The sequence below is a fragment of the Schistocerca serialis genome, chromosome 2 (assembly GCF_023864345.2).
Source record: "Schistocerca serialis cubense isolate TAMUIC-IGC-003099 chromosome 2, iqSchSeri2.2, whole genome shotgun sequence".
NCBI classification, from domain to species: Eukaryota; Metazoa; Arthropoda; class Insecta; order Orthoptera; family Acrididae; genus Schistocerca; species Schistocerca serialis.
In genome coordinates this window covers 264,119,328-264,136,948 of record NC_064639.1, presented here as the reverse complement: position 1 = coordinate 264,136,948, position 17,621 = coordinate 264,119,328, and the positions used below count along the sequence as shown (strand labels likewise).

Here is a 17,621-nt window from a genome sequence, read left to right as displayed (position 1 = left end):
AAGTTTCTACATAGAAGATTTGAACTACATAGTTGCTCCAGTTTGGTAAGAACTTACGAAAATCACAGTACAAAAATCACGGAAGAATGTTTGTCCAACAGTAAACCAAGAACAAGAACTTCCAGAAACTAATGTGTCAGACACTACAGATTTATCACTGATTTGCAGACTCTTCAGAACGATATCCAGTTTGCTGCTGTAGAGGAATACCTAGCAGAAGGTGGCGCTGCAGCTGTTACCAATGAAGAACTTGAAGATGATCAGATCAACGATCCTGTTTATTCGCTGTTCAGTGTTGAACAACAGGAGTCAGATGATGAATAATGGAAGAAGACGAAAATATGAGCCACTCTGGAGCACATGACGCACTGGAAACAGTCCACAAATATTTGGAACAGTAGTCAACCGGTACAGCTATATGGATATAGTGAGCAAAGAAGTGGCGTGATACGAAACAAAAATACGTTCCACAATTTTGTGAATCGATTTTAAGTACTAAAATCTACTGTTATCGTTTCTGTTTATGACAAACGCTATTTTTCATTAATTTTGATTTATTACATCGTTTTGAGCTCTGTAAATGACTTCTTTCATCTCCCTTGACTATCCGTCCTTTTTAGCGTTCCGACCAAACGCTGCTCCCAAAAGTGACGGTTAATCGACATACTTCTGTGAAACAGACTAATTTACCATCTTGCTCTTGCGATTAATTAACCTCTCGCGGTCCAGTAGCCTGAGCATGATGTAGTACAAACAGCAGCAGGGGCCATGACCAGGCCAGGGAATTAAGATGCTAATTTACTTATGATATGCTTGGCGCGTGGACCAAGTAAATTGAGGTTGAATATTTAAGTAAGCTGTTACGGACCGCAAGGTCAGGCTACATGTGCAACAGTTCCCACGACATTCTGGATATGCAGCGACAACACTGGAGCTAATAGCAGCATGTGAAGGTTAACCACGGGAATAAATTAAAGAACATTCTTATTGTTTTTCATAATCGAGCGGTGGAGGCTGGAAGGCGAATGATGAGACGCGATTTCTGAATAGAATAGTCAGCTTATCATCGAAGCGTGTGTGCCAGCCAGACAAACAGAAACCCAGAGTGACTGAGTGACCAGGCGTGGGTCAGACTAAATCATAGGTTCTGTGGCCTTTCGTCTATAGAGGGATTCGAGGTGTTTTTCAAATCTAAATTCACGTATCTCTTTACCTTAATTTCCGGATTCGTGCAACAATCGAATGAAATAACTACGTTCTGGTTTTCATCGAAGAAGTAGTTCGAAGGACACATTTTAGTATGCCGGCCTTTGCTTTAGTTTTTTCCGTTTCGGAGCCTTGATGGTCCATCAGTGTTTGGAAAGGCGACTTTATATCGTTAAATGATTCTACGAAGGACAAAATTGTTTTGTTTTCTTATTTTTAATGATTCAGCAGTAAGCCTTTGCACTGGAAATAATACTACGATTCTCGAATTGTTTTTCATATGCTTTCCTTTACTTCTTTCCATTTTTGCAAGCAAGTGTTGGACTTTGCTTGAATCTTGCAGGTGGTTATGCTTCTGTAGAATCTTCCTTCTACTGCTATTTAACCGTGTTGGATCTTTCATATTCATCACTGTCTTTCACGGCACTAACATATTGCTTCTTCCTACATATGTCTTGCGAAAATACCATCAGAGGTGCACAACTGGAGGCTTACCAACACTCGTCCTTCACGCACCACACTGGCGACTGAAAAAGGAAAAGGTGAACGTAACATTTGCACAAAAAATACTCTCTGCCACACATCTTACGTTGGCTGCAGATTTACATTTAGAGGAAGTAGATTTCAGCGCATTTGATGACGGCTAGTGGTGAGATGTTATTGCCAGTAACGAGAGTGAACCCTGAATACCTCGATTCGATAAGCATTGTCGCTCAAGGGTCAACTCAAGGGGCAACAACGAGTAGCTGAACCGAAACAGCGACAGTCGCCTCAGTGCAGCAAATCGCCCCACAGTTCCAGTGCCGCGCTGCACCTACGGCTGGTGACACATTTCCTAGCTACGAGACAGAGGCATCACTGCACCACCAAGTCCCTCGTGCAGTTTCATGTCACATGGTGCAGATTTCAGTGTATGCGCAGGAGCCCTGATCACGGATGAGGGAAGGTTGCCTAAGCTGCTGAACAACGGTACCAGCTTGTTGGTAGGCGATAAAGGTATCGTCGGATGAGTAATATTTACGTAGGATGGCATTGGACCCCGGAAGAGTGTGTCACTGTCGCTAACCGAGGGAAAATAAAGGAGCGTAGTGTTCAAATAGGTCCATTCGTTTATTTACCTTCATCACTCCGTATGAGACCTGTTCCCTGCGATAGAAAGGTTTCATGAAGAGTCCACGGTATGGAGGCACTTTTGTTTCCTCTTCCATCTCAAAAAGAAAAAAAAAATGTCACCCGAAATTCTATACAGCAACCCAACTGCTCTTCTGTCCAGCGAGTTACACGTGCGTTGGTCTCAGTTAGAATCAATGTTGAATTTTCCTAACTCTGGGATACACGGTCATGCTGAATTGTCTAAATAAAAAAGAAAACACTTTTCCATTTTCATTTGGAAAAATATTGCAGTTTCAGGTCCATAGCCCTTTTTCAAGTAATTAATTGTTATTACTGTGGAGTGGAGGTAATACGATGACTTTCATTAATTTGACAATGAAATAAAATTTACTAACAAGATACAAAACTTGAACAAAGGCCATTGTGATAGTTCTAGAGTACCTTTCGAACAACAGATTCGGTTACATAAAAAAAACGTCCAAACATGTGTGAAATCTTATGGTACTTAAATGCTAAGGTCATCAGTCCTTAAGCTTACACACTTCTTAACCTAAATTATCCTAAGGACAAACACACACATCCATGTCCGAGGGAGGACTCGGACCTCCGCCGGGATCAGCCGCACATCCATGACTACAGCGCCATAGACCGCTCGGCTCATCCCACGCGGCTCGGTTAGATAAAACAGCATATACATATTGATGTAAGCGTTAATAATTCTCTCAAAATGTATCAGAAAATACAAAGCCTCTTCATCACACATTTCAAAAATACCAAGGAAGCTTGTTTAAACTCATTGAAACCTTTCCTATCAAAGAAAAAGAATGAAACAAATCCGACAGAAGAGATAACAACTAAAAACAATACTTAAAATAACGCAGATCTTAAAACATAGAAGAAAATACAGTGTGACCCTACACAAAAGTATAATAAACCTGTAATAAATACTAGCAGCAAATAACAAGTAAGAAGTGATCAAATGAAAGCAACAGAACTTTGTCTCAAAAACAGCTAACACGACCAAGTCACTCCATTCAGTAACTGTCATTACAAGTTGAGCAAAACGGTAAATACTCTTATCACACGAACGTACCAAATAACACCTTGAGACGACAAGAAGTCCGAGGAGGACAGCAATATTCATGCCTTCGGTTTCCTGTTGCTCTCGCGGTCCAGAGGCAGTACAGTCGGCAATTAGATCCATAAAAATTAGTAAACAATCCAGTGTTGTTCACACTTTTAAACCAGAGGACCCTTTTGACGTACCTGCAGTTAACTCCCCATGCGAGGTGCGGTACATATGTTGTGTCCCTTGCCACCCCGCTCATAGGTGCACCGTTATTGTTCCTCCAGGTGGCGCTGCCGCGGCGCAAGTCGCCGCGCAGTGGCCACTAACACCCACAATCCTCAACCATTTGTCGGGTGTATTCCAATCTCTGTCCTCCTCGGCACCGTAGAACATATTCCCTTAAGTCTTAAGTCATGTAATGTTATCCTGTATCTTCCTCCTGCCAGTGTTTTCCACATATTGCTACACTCGCCAATTTCGTGGAGGACCTCCTGATTTATTACCGTAAACTTGGGTTCCTTTTTTAGTGTTATACCTGACAAAGGCATGCTCTAACTTTTTCATCTTAAATACTGTAATCCGGGTTACCATCAACTGACAGCTCTGTTACAGTGTGTTGTTGCAAACTGCTGTCATTACTGGTGGATGTTTCAAGTTCGTGCATTATACTTGAGCTGTTCCCAAAGCCGATTTGTTTGTTGGTGGAGAATGTGTTTGTAGCGTTCTTGGAAAATTCCTTCCACCGTCGACAATTTTGAAGGCCTGACCAACTGAAGATTAAGAATTGATATGTGCCGCCAACTGTGTGTAAAAGTTGAAATTAAGTAAAATTTTTTTCAGCCTTTGGAAAGCGAAAAGAACTTGTTTCCATGCGTTATAGGGGTAACTTTGCGACAGCATGTCAAGTTTCATTAACGAAACCAGCAACATTTGCGAGTTGTTTAATAAAAATGACAAAATTTTAATTCACATTATCACTTTGTTCCAAAATGTAACATTCCATTCTTGTAATATTGCATTATATCTTATGAATTTATTTTCTTTCGTACCGTTGAGCTTGCAAGTAAGTGTCTAACAGTGTGATGAAATTGTCTTGCTTAGAGAAAACTGTGTTGTCAATGTTTTTCTTTCGCGTGTGCCAGTACATCGGTCAAGTTCAGCTTACTACTGGTGAGCATGTGATTTACGAATTACGGTCACTCGCGTTAGTAGTCCGTTTTACTGCATCATAAAGAAAGCAGAGATATACACATTCCGTATACAGTGTGGTCAGGAACGCTGGCCGTTGTGGCCAAGCGGTTCTAGGCGCTTCAGTCCGGAACCGCGCTGCCGCTACGGTCGCAGGTTCGAATCCTGCCTCGGGCATGGATGTGTGTGATGTCTTTAGGTTAGTTAGGTTTAAGTAGTTATTAGCCTAGGGGACTGATCAGCTCAGATGTTAAGTCCCATAGTACTTAGAGCCATTTTTGGCCAGGAACAGTCTGAAGAGTTTGTGAGGGTGCTACAGGGAAGATTGTGCTGATAAATAATTGTTAACAAAAAATTCAGTACACTCAATCGTTTCCAAGTTATTTAGCATTGGAGTTAGCCAATAAGGTCGTTGTGAGCGCAAATTCAAGCATTTGCAATCGCCAGAATGCAGTACGGCATAGACTTCTGTGGGTCTGTGAGTTACCACTTGTTCTAATCGTCATTTTCAGTTAAACTGTGCCTGTTTCCGAAGTGATAAATTTAAGCTACGTGAGGAAAATTTACGTTTGCTCGGTTTGAGGAAACAAAACGAAGTTCTGGCGACACCACCTCTGGCAGGCTGCTCGAGTTTCCGCGCACGATGACCTGATTTTCTATCTTCAATGTTAAATAACTCGAAAACGGTGCAACGTAACGCATTTTTTTTCTTAGCAAATATTTTAGTCTACCCTACAACAACGTAGTAAGCTCCCCAGACTGTTTCTGAGCACACGGTGTGTATGATTACATAAAAGCAATACCCCCAATCAATGGGCCACAGAACATGAAATGTGTGTCGAACCCTCCCACCGGAAGTTCGCATCCTCCCTCGGGCATAAGTGTTTGTCTTGTTCTTAGCATAAGTTAGTTTGAGTAGTGTGTAAGTCCAGGGACCGATGGCCTCAGCAGTTTGGTCCCTTAGAAATTCACACACATTTGAACATTTTTTGGTGAGCTGAAAATAATTACAGGCTAAGAAATACCTGGCACGCTACTGGACCTGAAGATCATAATATATATTTCTATACACCAGAAGTTCAGGTAACACCACAGACATAACATGGCAAGTGGGCTTGAAGGTAAATATTTCTAGTGAAGAATCCAAGTACTGGTTTGTCTCACCACATGAAAAGCCCGTTAATACCCTCTAACACTACTACGCTTATTTCACCAAATCACGGGCAAGGATATCACAGTAGAATATGTCTCCAAAGAATTAAAACCATTACTTGATGTTTAACAACTGAAATCTCACCGGATTCAAAATAGTCCGGTCGCTCAGATGAAAATCCAGTGATTCGTTAGTGGAATTGTCTCAGTAACCTGGAGCCGAGATTTCAGGAATCACCTAGCGGTAACCTTCTGTCCATTACACCACATCACTTACAGAACCATACTTCCTCACTATTCGCACACCCCATCCCACATGAGGTTATAAACACTGGGTGCTATCTTTCCGACGTGTATAACACCCGTTCAGCTCTAGGACTACATCACCATCAGGCAGACTGTCGAACAAGACAGAGATCGCACAAGTGCACCCAACACTAAAATTTCCGGGCCGCCTCTTTGCGTGCCGCATACCACGAAGCAGAGAAATCCGTCACCAAGCGACGAAGTAGCAACACCTCTTATATCATTGATATATAAATGATGACTAACTGAAACCGTCGGTTGCCGACAGGTTTTGTGGATATACCTCGGTGTGGACAGCTGAAAATGTGGGCCCCGACTGGGACTCGAACCCGGGATCTCCTGCTTACATGGCAGACGCTCTATCCATCTGAGCTACCGAGGACACAGATGAACATTGCGACTGCAGGGACTTATCCCTTGCACGCTTCCCGTGAGACTCTCACTCCCAACTCCCAACTGTCCACAATTCTACATACGTAATGTACCTTATAGACATTTGCTCAGCCATTCATTACTTGCGCACGCTTTGGCGATTCCCGTAAGAGTTTGGGCAACCTCTGCGCATTCGCACAGACGAAGGTCAATGGCTGTAGCTCTTCTCGAAAGAACAGATTCTGTTGATGAACGTGCAGATTTTCCTTGGAATAAATGATGACTAACTGAAACCCTCAGCTGCCGACAGGTGTTCTTGATATACCTCGATGTCGGCAGCTGAGGGTTTCAGTTAGTCATCATTTATTCCAAGGAAAGGCTGCACGGTCATCAATAGTATCTGTTATTTCGAGAACAGTTACTGTCTTCATATATATATATATATCATCGATATATGCCGGTGCATTGCTCATATTTCAAGAAGAATGGATCAATAGATGTTCGGATGTTAAGAAAATTTTAAAAATACACCTCACGAAATTGGCAAACTTCGTGACATACTTTTAACGTGTATAGATAAAAAACTCCTAAAACAGCTCAAATTTGAACAGAGTTATAGCACTATGTCAGTTCGTTTTTGTGACAGATAATTATGTTGCCCTGACATGGGCGGGAGGGTGGGGGTAGCTTGATCGCAATGTAATATCAATATTCCTAACACCCCACCGCATATCAAAATTTATTTCTGTCAAAATTAAAGGATAAAGATTATAAAATACCATATATGTCGAAACCAAGTGTCTCAGTACAAATGTTTGTAACGTTATGTTACAATTACTGCTGAAAGACTCACACAGTTGTCAAGTTTTACGGTATGTTATGAGCCCAGTTAATTTTCAGGCTAACACTGTAATACGACACCTGACTCTTCAGTTTTTTTCTTTTATGGTTTTTCCACAGTCCATGGTTCACTTCTGTGCCATATTTTGTACCTGTTCAAAACTTTTTTACCTAAATTAAGACCTACGTTTGAAGTAGTTTCTTTTGCATCGAAGGTAGCAAAATTTCTCCATCTCGGCTCCTGTGACTATTAATTTGCAGGTGGCCACCTCTGGTGAGCGTTACACCGGAGAACACCACCAGCGACACCGCCTGCCACTGCGAAGAGCCGCCTTCGGACCCTCTGGTTGCCGCTGTGCTGCTTCTGTTGGGTCACGTAGCTCCTCTGGTGAGTGCGTAGCCGTGTCTAGTTGCTAACAGGTATTATCTGCTGCACATCACTATCAGTTTTATTCCATCAAAGAATAGTCCGATATCCGGTTTGCACGGAAACTGACGGAGCAACCATGATTAACGTAAGTTTTTTATTATTACAACGAAAATATCAACCACTGACCACGAAATTTGGTGTTGGCTTCAGTTATCTACATACTTAGAGTTTAACACGTCGATGGGGGAGTGGGAGTGGCGTGAAGCTCACTGCACCCGTGGTATTCTCGATAAAGCCGTCACCTCAGAGAGAATGGACTTTTTTGACGGGATACTGAGGGCAAACTCGCGTTTCCTGAGCTGGGGAGTGGTAAGTGAAGCCTGTCCTCTGTAGCCTTAAGTTACAGGGATGTTTCAACGTACACAAGTGGGTGTAGTGGTGAAGCGGTGTGTGTCAATGGAGGCAAGATATGGCTCAACCGCTCGATTAGTGAGAGGGGTGCGAACGTTTATACGAAGAAGAGATACTGAACCTCAAAGTGTGCTTTGTACCAGTGGGGCAGATCGTTGTTAAGATGAAAGAATCGCTAGCGAGCAACTTCTGGGGAACCTGCCGCACCTTAGTTGTACAAGTCTAAACATTCTGCGTGGTGTCTGTTTGTTCTATATCGTGTCTCCCTACCACTTTCTCGCAACGACGCTCTGAGCGTATTTTTTAGCGAATTGACTAGTTTGAACCTGGGACCAGTTGCAGGTAAGGAGACGCCAGACCACACATGTCATGAAGAATTCAGAAGAGTTCAGTGAGACTAGCGATGATATAACCAAATGCTTCATGATTTCAGCGTCAGCTCCACTGCACTCCCTGTAAAAGAATCTTAATACTAACTAAATTTAGTGGAAGGGGTTCAAGGCTTTCCTATTTTTAGTTAGCTGGTAAAATAACGTCGAAAAAGCAGTTAAGTTTACCATTGGAAATTTTATTCTACTCACAAAACATCGTTTATAAATTGCACTATTGATAAAAGGAAATGTTTTCAGGATGGTAAAAACCAACTGCGTTCAACAAAAATGTGAACGAATATTCCCTGAATAGGTTTCCAAGCTCTACAATGGATCGAAGGATGACCTACGCCATATCACATCTATAATCTAGGTTTAAATTAAGTTTCACAAAAGGGAAAACTATTAAAATGGTCTACAGTGACTCTCAATTATCTTTAATTACTTATCTAACTTGTCGTAAATTACAGTGACTGATGTGGTTTCTCAATAACTATATAACAGAAAAATCATCGCGTTTCAGATTTTTACTTCAAGTGGCAAATGTGAACACCATGAGCTTTAGTTGACGATCGACACTAGTATTACGCAAAAAGGGGATGTAACAGATGAGACTTCTGCAGTTCTGAGTGAAGCCTTATGCGCTGTTATGCAGCATCGCGTGCGTTCATTACCTTGTCGGTGTTCGTCAGGGGGTGGCGGCGAGCACAGCTCTGTCCAGCTCGCCCTCTCGGAAGCAACTCTTGTCCTAACTTCTCCTTACCACAATTTACCGAAGTTGGTTTAAAAAAAAACTATCTGACTGTGTTTTAATCTGACCAATCAGGGTCTCAATGTTAACCTTAAGCTCCGCCTACAAAAATTCTGTCTATCTAATGAGAAACATTATACTTTTCATGGTGGGGCAATGTTTTTAAAGTTTGCAACGTAACAGAGACGCGAAAAAGTCTCACGCTAAAACTTGCAGCTGGTGTGGTCCTTTTAGCGTTATCGTAAGATCTATACTGTTCTTCTGGAGAGCTCTATCTTTTAACATGGGCTGGGGGGTGGTCCTAACGTAACAGAGACGTGAAAAAGTCTCACGCTAAAACTTGCGGGTGGTGTAGCCCTTTTTGTGTTATCGTAGGATCTATACTGTTCTTCTGGAGGGCTCTAGATTTTAACATGGGCTGGGGGGTGGTCCTGAGGTAACAGAGACGCGAAAAATTCTCACGCTAAAAACTTGCGGGTGGTGTCCTAGTGGTTAGCTGGCGACGTGGGTGTCCGTCCGTCCCTTATCGTAGGGCCTTCCAGCTTAACACGGTTCTGCTCTCAGCTTCTGTTCTCGTTTCTCCCCTCGGAACTGCGTCTGTCCCACGGTGGGAAGGTATGACATGCATTTAGGCATTCTTGTGTTAGTCTGTGGGATTCCATTTGCTCACTCGTTACTCGTATTACTTTGGTTAATTTAATGTCACGATTTATTCGGAGCTATGTGACATACTACTGGATTTGCTTATCACGTCAGGGTTTTCATGGAAGGTGTTGGATTTGCCTGACACCTTATACAAGGCTTATCGAGGCAAGTGGGGCCCTGTCTGAGTGGGCTTTCGTTTGTCTAGCAGCTCGTGGGATCTTCGTGAAGCCTAGATCCAATTCAAATACTCCCAGTGATACAAGTGGTCTGATGGGCACTATTAGCACCAGAACGCCAAAGATGCTTCAGGTACCTGGCCCAGCTGAGATGTGTATCAGTACCAGACGAAGTCCTTGTAGTAACAAAGATAATGTTTTCATTGTAATTGAACTTGTGGAAGGTCCAAAGCAAAACTTGTCTTCTTTCCACAGAAATAAAGATTTGGCCGTAATTTAAGGACAAGTTAAATATATCAAAAAGTTATTTAATGGTACACTCGTGGTTAAGAATGTAAAACCTTCTCAATTAAATAAGGTCTTCAATTACAAGTCACTTTGACTGTACGCAATTAACAGTGAAGTGCACACTGCGCTAAGTTGTGTACTCTACAAGGCATTAAACTGCTGTATGGGCTTTGTAATTTGTCACAATATGATGGATGTCGATGCAAAATAACTGTAACAAGAATGGCAAAGCGAAGGTGTCATCAGGGTTAAGGCTTTCGTGATAAGAGTAAATGATGAACTCGAGAAGGATCCATCTTCTCTCTTAAATTCAGTTAACGGAAATTTCCTGATTGATTTGTAGCCGGCTTTATCCACGTCGAAGTTAAACCCTAAGTACCTAATCCAAAGCACTGATTTAAGTGTCAATACGTTGGTCACACTACTATGTTTTGCCAAAGACAAGCTATGTGCGAATGATGTGGTTCAACTAACGACGAACCAGGCATTAAATACACTGAACCATTCATGTGCCCGAATTGCTCCCAACAGAATCTGGTTTGGAGCAGAGAATGTGAAATAATCGAAGAGGAGAAGAAAATCCAGGAGGTAAAAGTTATGTCACCCATCTCGTTATCTCACGCGAAGAGTGTGTTTAAGGCCACACGTCCGCCTAATTTAGTGAAACAGTACTCATAATCATTGACGTACTCTGTATCAAACAAGTGTTGGCAGCCAGGCAGTGAATGCTGAACAGAGCACGGCTCACACCTCTAAATATAGCAGATAACGTGCACCACTGGTTAAGCAAACAAGTTTCTGTGCAACTGAAACAGTGGTGGAAACACACTCTACTGTCAGGAAGAACAATACATCTTCACAGCAGACAGAGATCCAGAGAAATGTTTCTGTTAAAATAGCACTACCACCGTCCCCGAAATTCAAGCTGGGCGCAAAGCATAAGAAGGTGAAACGGTTAGATGCTAATACCCCAGGGAGCCGGTAACTGTCTCATCTCAACCCCTCTCAGCTGCAAGCTCCCCACCATGGAGGAACGGCAGGAGGGAAGACGGAGAGAAAGCACACTGCGAAGATGAATCCCGCAATACAGTGGAGCGCAAGTGGGTACAGACACATGTTGAGAAGTTGAAAATCTTAGCACAGGGAAGATCCCTTCATTTTGGTTTGCAAGAAACCCATTTTACATTCATTGACGGGGTGTACTCAGGCGGCATCGCAAGGATAGCCTGACTGGGGAAATACCAAAAGAAGGGGTAACTGTCGTTGTGAATAAACCACTTCTCTGCCACTTCCCTAGCTGCTGACCTAAAAAACAGTTGCAGCTGAAATTCTTGCTTGTCAAAGGATCATTGTAAGCTCTCTTTACATACCACGACAAAAAAGAGTTACATTAAGAGGTTCTTAAAAACCATCTTCCTGAATTGGGAGACTTCAATAAACATACTGTTTTATGGGCCTCGCCCTCTATCTACCACAAGTACGAATTTCACAGTGCCCCGTAATGTTTCAGCCGCTGTTTACCCCATCACGGGCAAACCAACACAGATGGACGCTACCACTATGTCATTCTCAGTCAAAGGCCTCCCTTTGTGCTCTCCAGCAATCGCTTAGTGAGAAGTTGTTATTGACCTTCATAGTAGTGACCACCTCATACTCTGGATCCCTCTATCAGATGGAGCGGTCATCGAAAAAAAGTCGCCAAGATGAATGATCAGCAGAACAAACTGGACGCTGTAAAGTCAACTGGCTGGTCTTGTAAACCGAGAAAGCGACTTAGGGGAAACCTTGTACATTGGTGAAATGATGAGTAGTGCTAAGCCATTCGAATAAGACGTGCGGCTCTACGACGGGTCACTGTTCGTCGCATTATCAAGGAGAGCAACAAGAGGTCATGGCAAGGATTACTGCATTCCATCAAGCGTAGTACTTGGCCCTAAAAAAGGTACGGGGAGCTATCAAGAAATTTTTCGGTAAATATAGCAGGTCACCTATAGCAGCGGTACCGAAATAGAAGTTTCTCGTAACAACTCCTGGAGACATTGGATAGGCAACGGCAGAGCACGTTCCTATTGCTACTGTCATTGCTGCTGCCACTGCCGGCCAGGATCAAGAATTCTCCTGGGAAAGTAGTGAGATGGACTTCAGATACAGAAGTTCTGAATCATATAATGGCCCGTTGTACATGTGACAGCTGGATTTAGCACTTTTGGGGCTAGTTATACTGGATCCACTCATTACAGAATACATGCTGCGACACTTGAAAACGAAATCAAAGGAAATCCTCTTAGAATGCTTGAATTCGTTATGGCGGATGAGAATCTCCCAACTCGTGGAGGGAGACAATTTTGAAAACATTCCTCAAAACTAGGAGAGGACCGAACGTGCGCTACTAGGTAAAGAGGTGTAGTCTAAGAGAGTTGTGTATGGAAGATCGTGGAGTGAATTGTTAACCTTCGTCTGATCTGGACATTGGAGACCTGGTAACTAGTTATACTTCTCTGTGCTGGTTCAAGAGGTGTCAGGAGGTGTCGACAGTCCGTTGCTTTTACAGGGGTCTACGGATTTCCTACGTAGACAGAATTGAACAGGAAAATGTTTTGACATCAGTAACACTACTTACAAGGCAGCTCTGTCTATCGAGATTTATCCGCATTCATTCAGTCTTTTTTATTAAAACGCATTTTCAGGTGCAGATTTGCAACGGTGCGGTCTAGTAGTTTTATCATGAGAGTATTTCAAGTGCTACTGTCTTGCCCATAGACATTAACAACATTGCGTTCACAGTATAAGGAATCCTGTGTAATGCTCCACATTTGCGAACGATTTTGCCGCTGGTTGTACATCCTCCAAACCTGCCACAGCAACGTGTCAGTTGTAGCTCACAGTTAAGAGGTTTAAGAAGTGAGGTGCAAAGATAGGTTTAAAATTTTCTGCAGATAAATCAGTGTATTTCAATCGTTTTTCTCGTATTTTTAATTTATCAAACTTGCAAATTAGGAACACTTTAAACATTTTAAATACTCGATGAGGTTATTGAGCCCCATATTTGATTCAAATCTGTCTTTGATACCGCACCTAAACGAACTGAAGCTAAAGACCCTGAAACTACCGAATACATGAAAGCGCCTTAACCATGGGTCTTTGGGAGCAGCGACGGCGCATCTGCACCAGTTTTATGTCTTTCGTGAGATTTCGGCTAGACTATGGGTACACAGTGTATCAATCAGGAAGATCTTCCCTCAGTATCACTGACTGAAAGGAAGAGACTGCCCACAGTTGTCTGCAGGACAAGCCCCGCACCCAGTCCCTGAGCTGAGCCTGGGGAGCCACTCCTTACAGTCCAGCGGTGACTTCTGTTCGTGTGTTCAAATGGTTCAAATGGCTCTGAGCACTGTGGGACTTAACATCTATGGTCATCAGTCCCCTAGAACTTAGAACTACTTAAACCTAACTAACCTAAGGACATCACACAACACCCAGTCATCACGAGGCAGAGAAAACCCCTGACCCCGCCGGGAATCGAACCCGGGAACCCGTGCTCGGGAAGCGAGAACGCTACCGCGAGACCACGAGCTGCGGACATGTTCGTGTGTCAGGCGTATGAGACCCTACCTGATCCAAATTCACTCAAGTGCCATCTCTTTGCACGCCAGGCTGCAGTACATCTTTGATCGTCCAAACAGGACGAGGATATTATCGTCTGTGTAAAGCATGAGCTGGAGGCAGTTGGTGTGGGACAAATAAAAACCCAAACCCAGAGTCGGAACCGAATACTAAGCTTACCAAGAGTAATTCTACACTCCTGGAAATTGAAATAAGAACACCGTGAATTCATTGTCCCAGGAAGGGGAAACTTTATTGACACATTCCTGGGGTCAGATACATCACATGATCACACTGACAGAACCACAGGCACATAGACACAGGCAACAGAGCATGCACAATGTCGGCACTAGTACAGTGTATATCCACCTTTCGCAGCAATGCAGGCTGCTATTCTCCCATGGAGACGATCGTAGAGATGCTGGATGTAGTCCTGTGGAACGGCTTGCCATGCCATTTCCACCTGGCGCCTCAGTTGGACCAGCGTTCGTGCTGGACGTGCAGACCGCGTGAGACGACGCTTCATCCAGTCCCAAACATGCTCAATGGGGGACAGATCCGGAGATCTTGCTGGCCAGGGTAGTTGACTTACACCTTCTAGAGCACGTTGGGTGGCACGGGATACATGCGGACGTGCATTGTCCTGTTGGAACAGCAAGTTCCCTTGCCGGTCTAGGAATGGTAGAACGATGGGTTCGATGACGGTTTGGATGTACCGTGCACTATTCAGTGTCCCCTCGACGATCACCAGTGGTGTACGGCCAGTGTAGGAGATCGCTCCCCACTCCATGATGCCGGGTGTAGGCCCTGTGTGCCTCGGTCGTATGCAGTTCTGATTGTGGCGCTCACCTGCACGGCGCCAAACACGCATACGACCATCATTGGCACCAAGGCAGAAGCGACTCTCATCGCTGAAGACGACACGTCTCCATTCGTCCCTCCATTCACGCCTGTCGCGACACCACTGGAGGCGGGCTGCACGATGTTGGGGGGTGAGCGGAAGACGGCCTAACGGTGTGCGGGACCGTAGCCCAGCTTCATGGAGACGGTTGCGAATGGTCCTCGCCGATACCCCAGGAGCAACAGTGTCCCTAATTTGCTGGGAAGTGGCGGTGCGGTCCCCTACGGCACTGCGTAGGATCCTACGGTCTTGACGTGCATCCATGCGTCGCTGCGGTCCGGTCCCAAGTCGACGGGCACGTGCACCTTCCGTCGACCACTGGCGACAACATCGATGTACTGTGGAGACCTCACGCCCCACGTGTTGAGCAATTCGGCGGTACGTCCACCCGGCCTCCCGCATGCCCACTATACGCCCTCGCTCAAAGGCCGTCAACTGCACATACGGTTCACGTCCACGCTGTCGCGGCATGCTACCAGTGTTAAAGACTGCGATGGAGCTCCGTATGCCACGGCAAACTGGCTGACACTGACGGCGGCGGTGCACAAATGCTGCGCAGCTAGCGCCATTCGACGGCTAACATCGCGGTTCCTGGTGTGTCCGCTGTGCCGTGCGTGTGATCATTTCTTGTACAGCCCTCTCGCACTGTCCGGAGCAAGTATGGTGGGTCTGACACACCGGTGTCAATGTGTTCTTTTTTCCGTTTCCAGGAGTGTAGATTTAGTGTTATCGAAGAGAAGCTACACTTCTGCATATGTTTCATGAAATTCTATCTCAGCGCCAGAACTATGTAAGTGTATTCACAGGGGGACTCCCTTGGCTGTTCTGTAGTTTTTCCTGACTATCCCATAAGATCCGGTTACCTGAGGAGTTCAACGTATACATTAAAGAATTACATGAGTTCTTAAATGCATTGTAACAGAATGCACGTTCTGAGAATGCTTAATTCCTCATCTGCTCCTACTGCATGCCTGCCCTCTACCCTCCACAGTGCATGTATACAGCAGACAAAGTAGTCCACAATCTATGCCAACATTCTCCACCTACAAAGGCTGTGGAAGGAGGTGTCACTCAGCTAAGCATCAGGGTAAGTACCAGATGTTGCAGGGAAGTAGGCGTTTAACGATATTCAGTTGGTTCAGTGCGCCGTCCTCCTACATTCTATCACCTCGCTGTTGAAGTACAACATCATGTGTTGGTAGGAAGATGGGTGGCTGGAAGTGAGAAGAACCCGCGACTGTACCGTACCTCGTTCCAGCTACACATACGAGACGAAGTCCTTCGCGCTCGATATGCATAAGATATGTCACAATGACGCATATCTTCTTGCTCCTGCAAGAGGACGATGCAATGTATAATACTTGTGGTGAGGCTAATTTTAACTGGCTGATTTTCAGACAAGAGGACAGCAGCTAATCTACCTGCTGATTTGGCATATGACCTGACAAAGAGATTAATGCGTAGTTATGTAGAGCTTTAATGAGGTATAATCAGCGTACAATGGTAAAACATTTTCGAAATTCTGAGAAATATAGGAGTAATCTATAGAAAAGACGGGTAACATAGAATTAGTAATGGAACCAAGACGGATCATAAACATCATATGAGCAAGGAGAAAGTGCTCAGATCAAGAAAGGTGGAAGACAGGGCAGCAATGTATTGCCCATACTGTTCGGTCCATACATCGAATAACCAATGACGGAAATAAAAGAAAGGTTCAAGAGCGTGATTAAAATTCGGGATGAAAAGATGTCAATGACAGGATTCGCTGATGCCAATGAAATCTTCGGTGAAAGTGAAGAAGAATTACAGGATCTGTTGAACAGAATGAACAGTCTTGAGCACAAAAAACGGATTGAGAGTAAACCGAAAAAAACGATGCGATGTAGTAGAAATGATAATAAAAGTCAAAAAGGATAATCACGAAGTAGACAAAGATAAGCAATTCTACTATATTTGAAGCAAAATAGTCCATGACGGACGAGGCAAGGACGTAAAAAGCAGACAAACACAAGCAAAAAGAGAATTCCTGGTAAAGACAAGTCTACAAGTAACAAAAATAGGCCTTAATTTGAGGAAGAAATTGCTGAGAATGTACATTTGGAGCACAGGATTGTATGGTAGCACTACAGAATGAAGTTGAAAATTAGATGGACTGGTAAGGTAAGGAATTAGGAGTTTCCCTGAGGAATCGTCGAAGCAAAGGACATATATAACACGCTGACAAGAAGACATCAGGGAGTAACTTTCATGGAACTAAAGAATGCTGTTGGAATACATCCAACAAAGACATTCAACAAACACTGGAGGATGTAGGATGGCAGTGCTGCCCTGAGATGAAGAGGTAGATATAGGAGACTAATTCCTGGTGACCTGCATCTAAACAGTTAGAAAATTGACGACTCACAGAAAAAAAGATGTGGCTGGATCAGTGGCGATTTTTTTAAAAGGTCAGCCTACTACATAATAGTTATTTTACACTAGTTCTTCTATTATTCGTGTTGTAATAAATTGTGAACTATTGGACGAGAGATACAGCATTTTGAAGTATTTCTGGTAGTGTCGTCTATGGGTGAAAGTGAGAGAGATGAGACACAGTGAGTGCAATTCGAAGTTGCACTATGTGATCGAAAGTATCCGGTCACTTGGGTGAAAATGACTTGCAAGTTTGTGGCGCCCTCCATCGGTAATGCTGGAATTCAGTATGATGTTGGCCTACCCTTAGCCTTGAAGACAGCTTCCACTCTCCCAGGCATACGTTCAGTCAGGTGCTGGAAGGTTTCTTCGCGAATGGTAGGCCATTCTTCACGGAGAATTCCTGGTAAAGAGAAGTCTACAAGTAACAAAAATAGGCCTTAA

The 17,621-nt window shown here is 43.9% G+C and overlaps 1 protein-coding gene across 1 annotated transcript in view; it reads left to right on the top strand.

Moving 5' to 3' along the window:
* The window catches only part of LOC126455889 (uncharacterized), a 59,977-nt gene that overhangs the window by 28,156 nt on the left and 14,200 nt on the right, over positions 1-17,621 (top strand). The window contains exon 2 of the mRNA XM_050091649.1: positions 7,508-7,634. Within this exon, the coding sequence (XP_049947606.1) occupies positions 7,508-7,634 (127 nt within the window). The remainder of the gene's footprint in view (positions 1-7,507; positions 7,635-17,621) is intronic.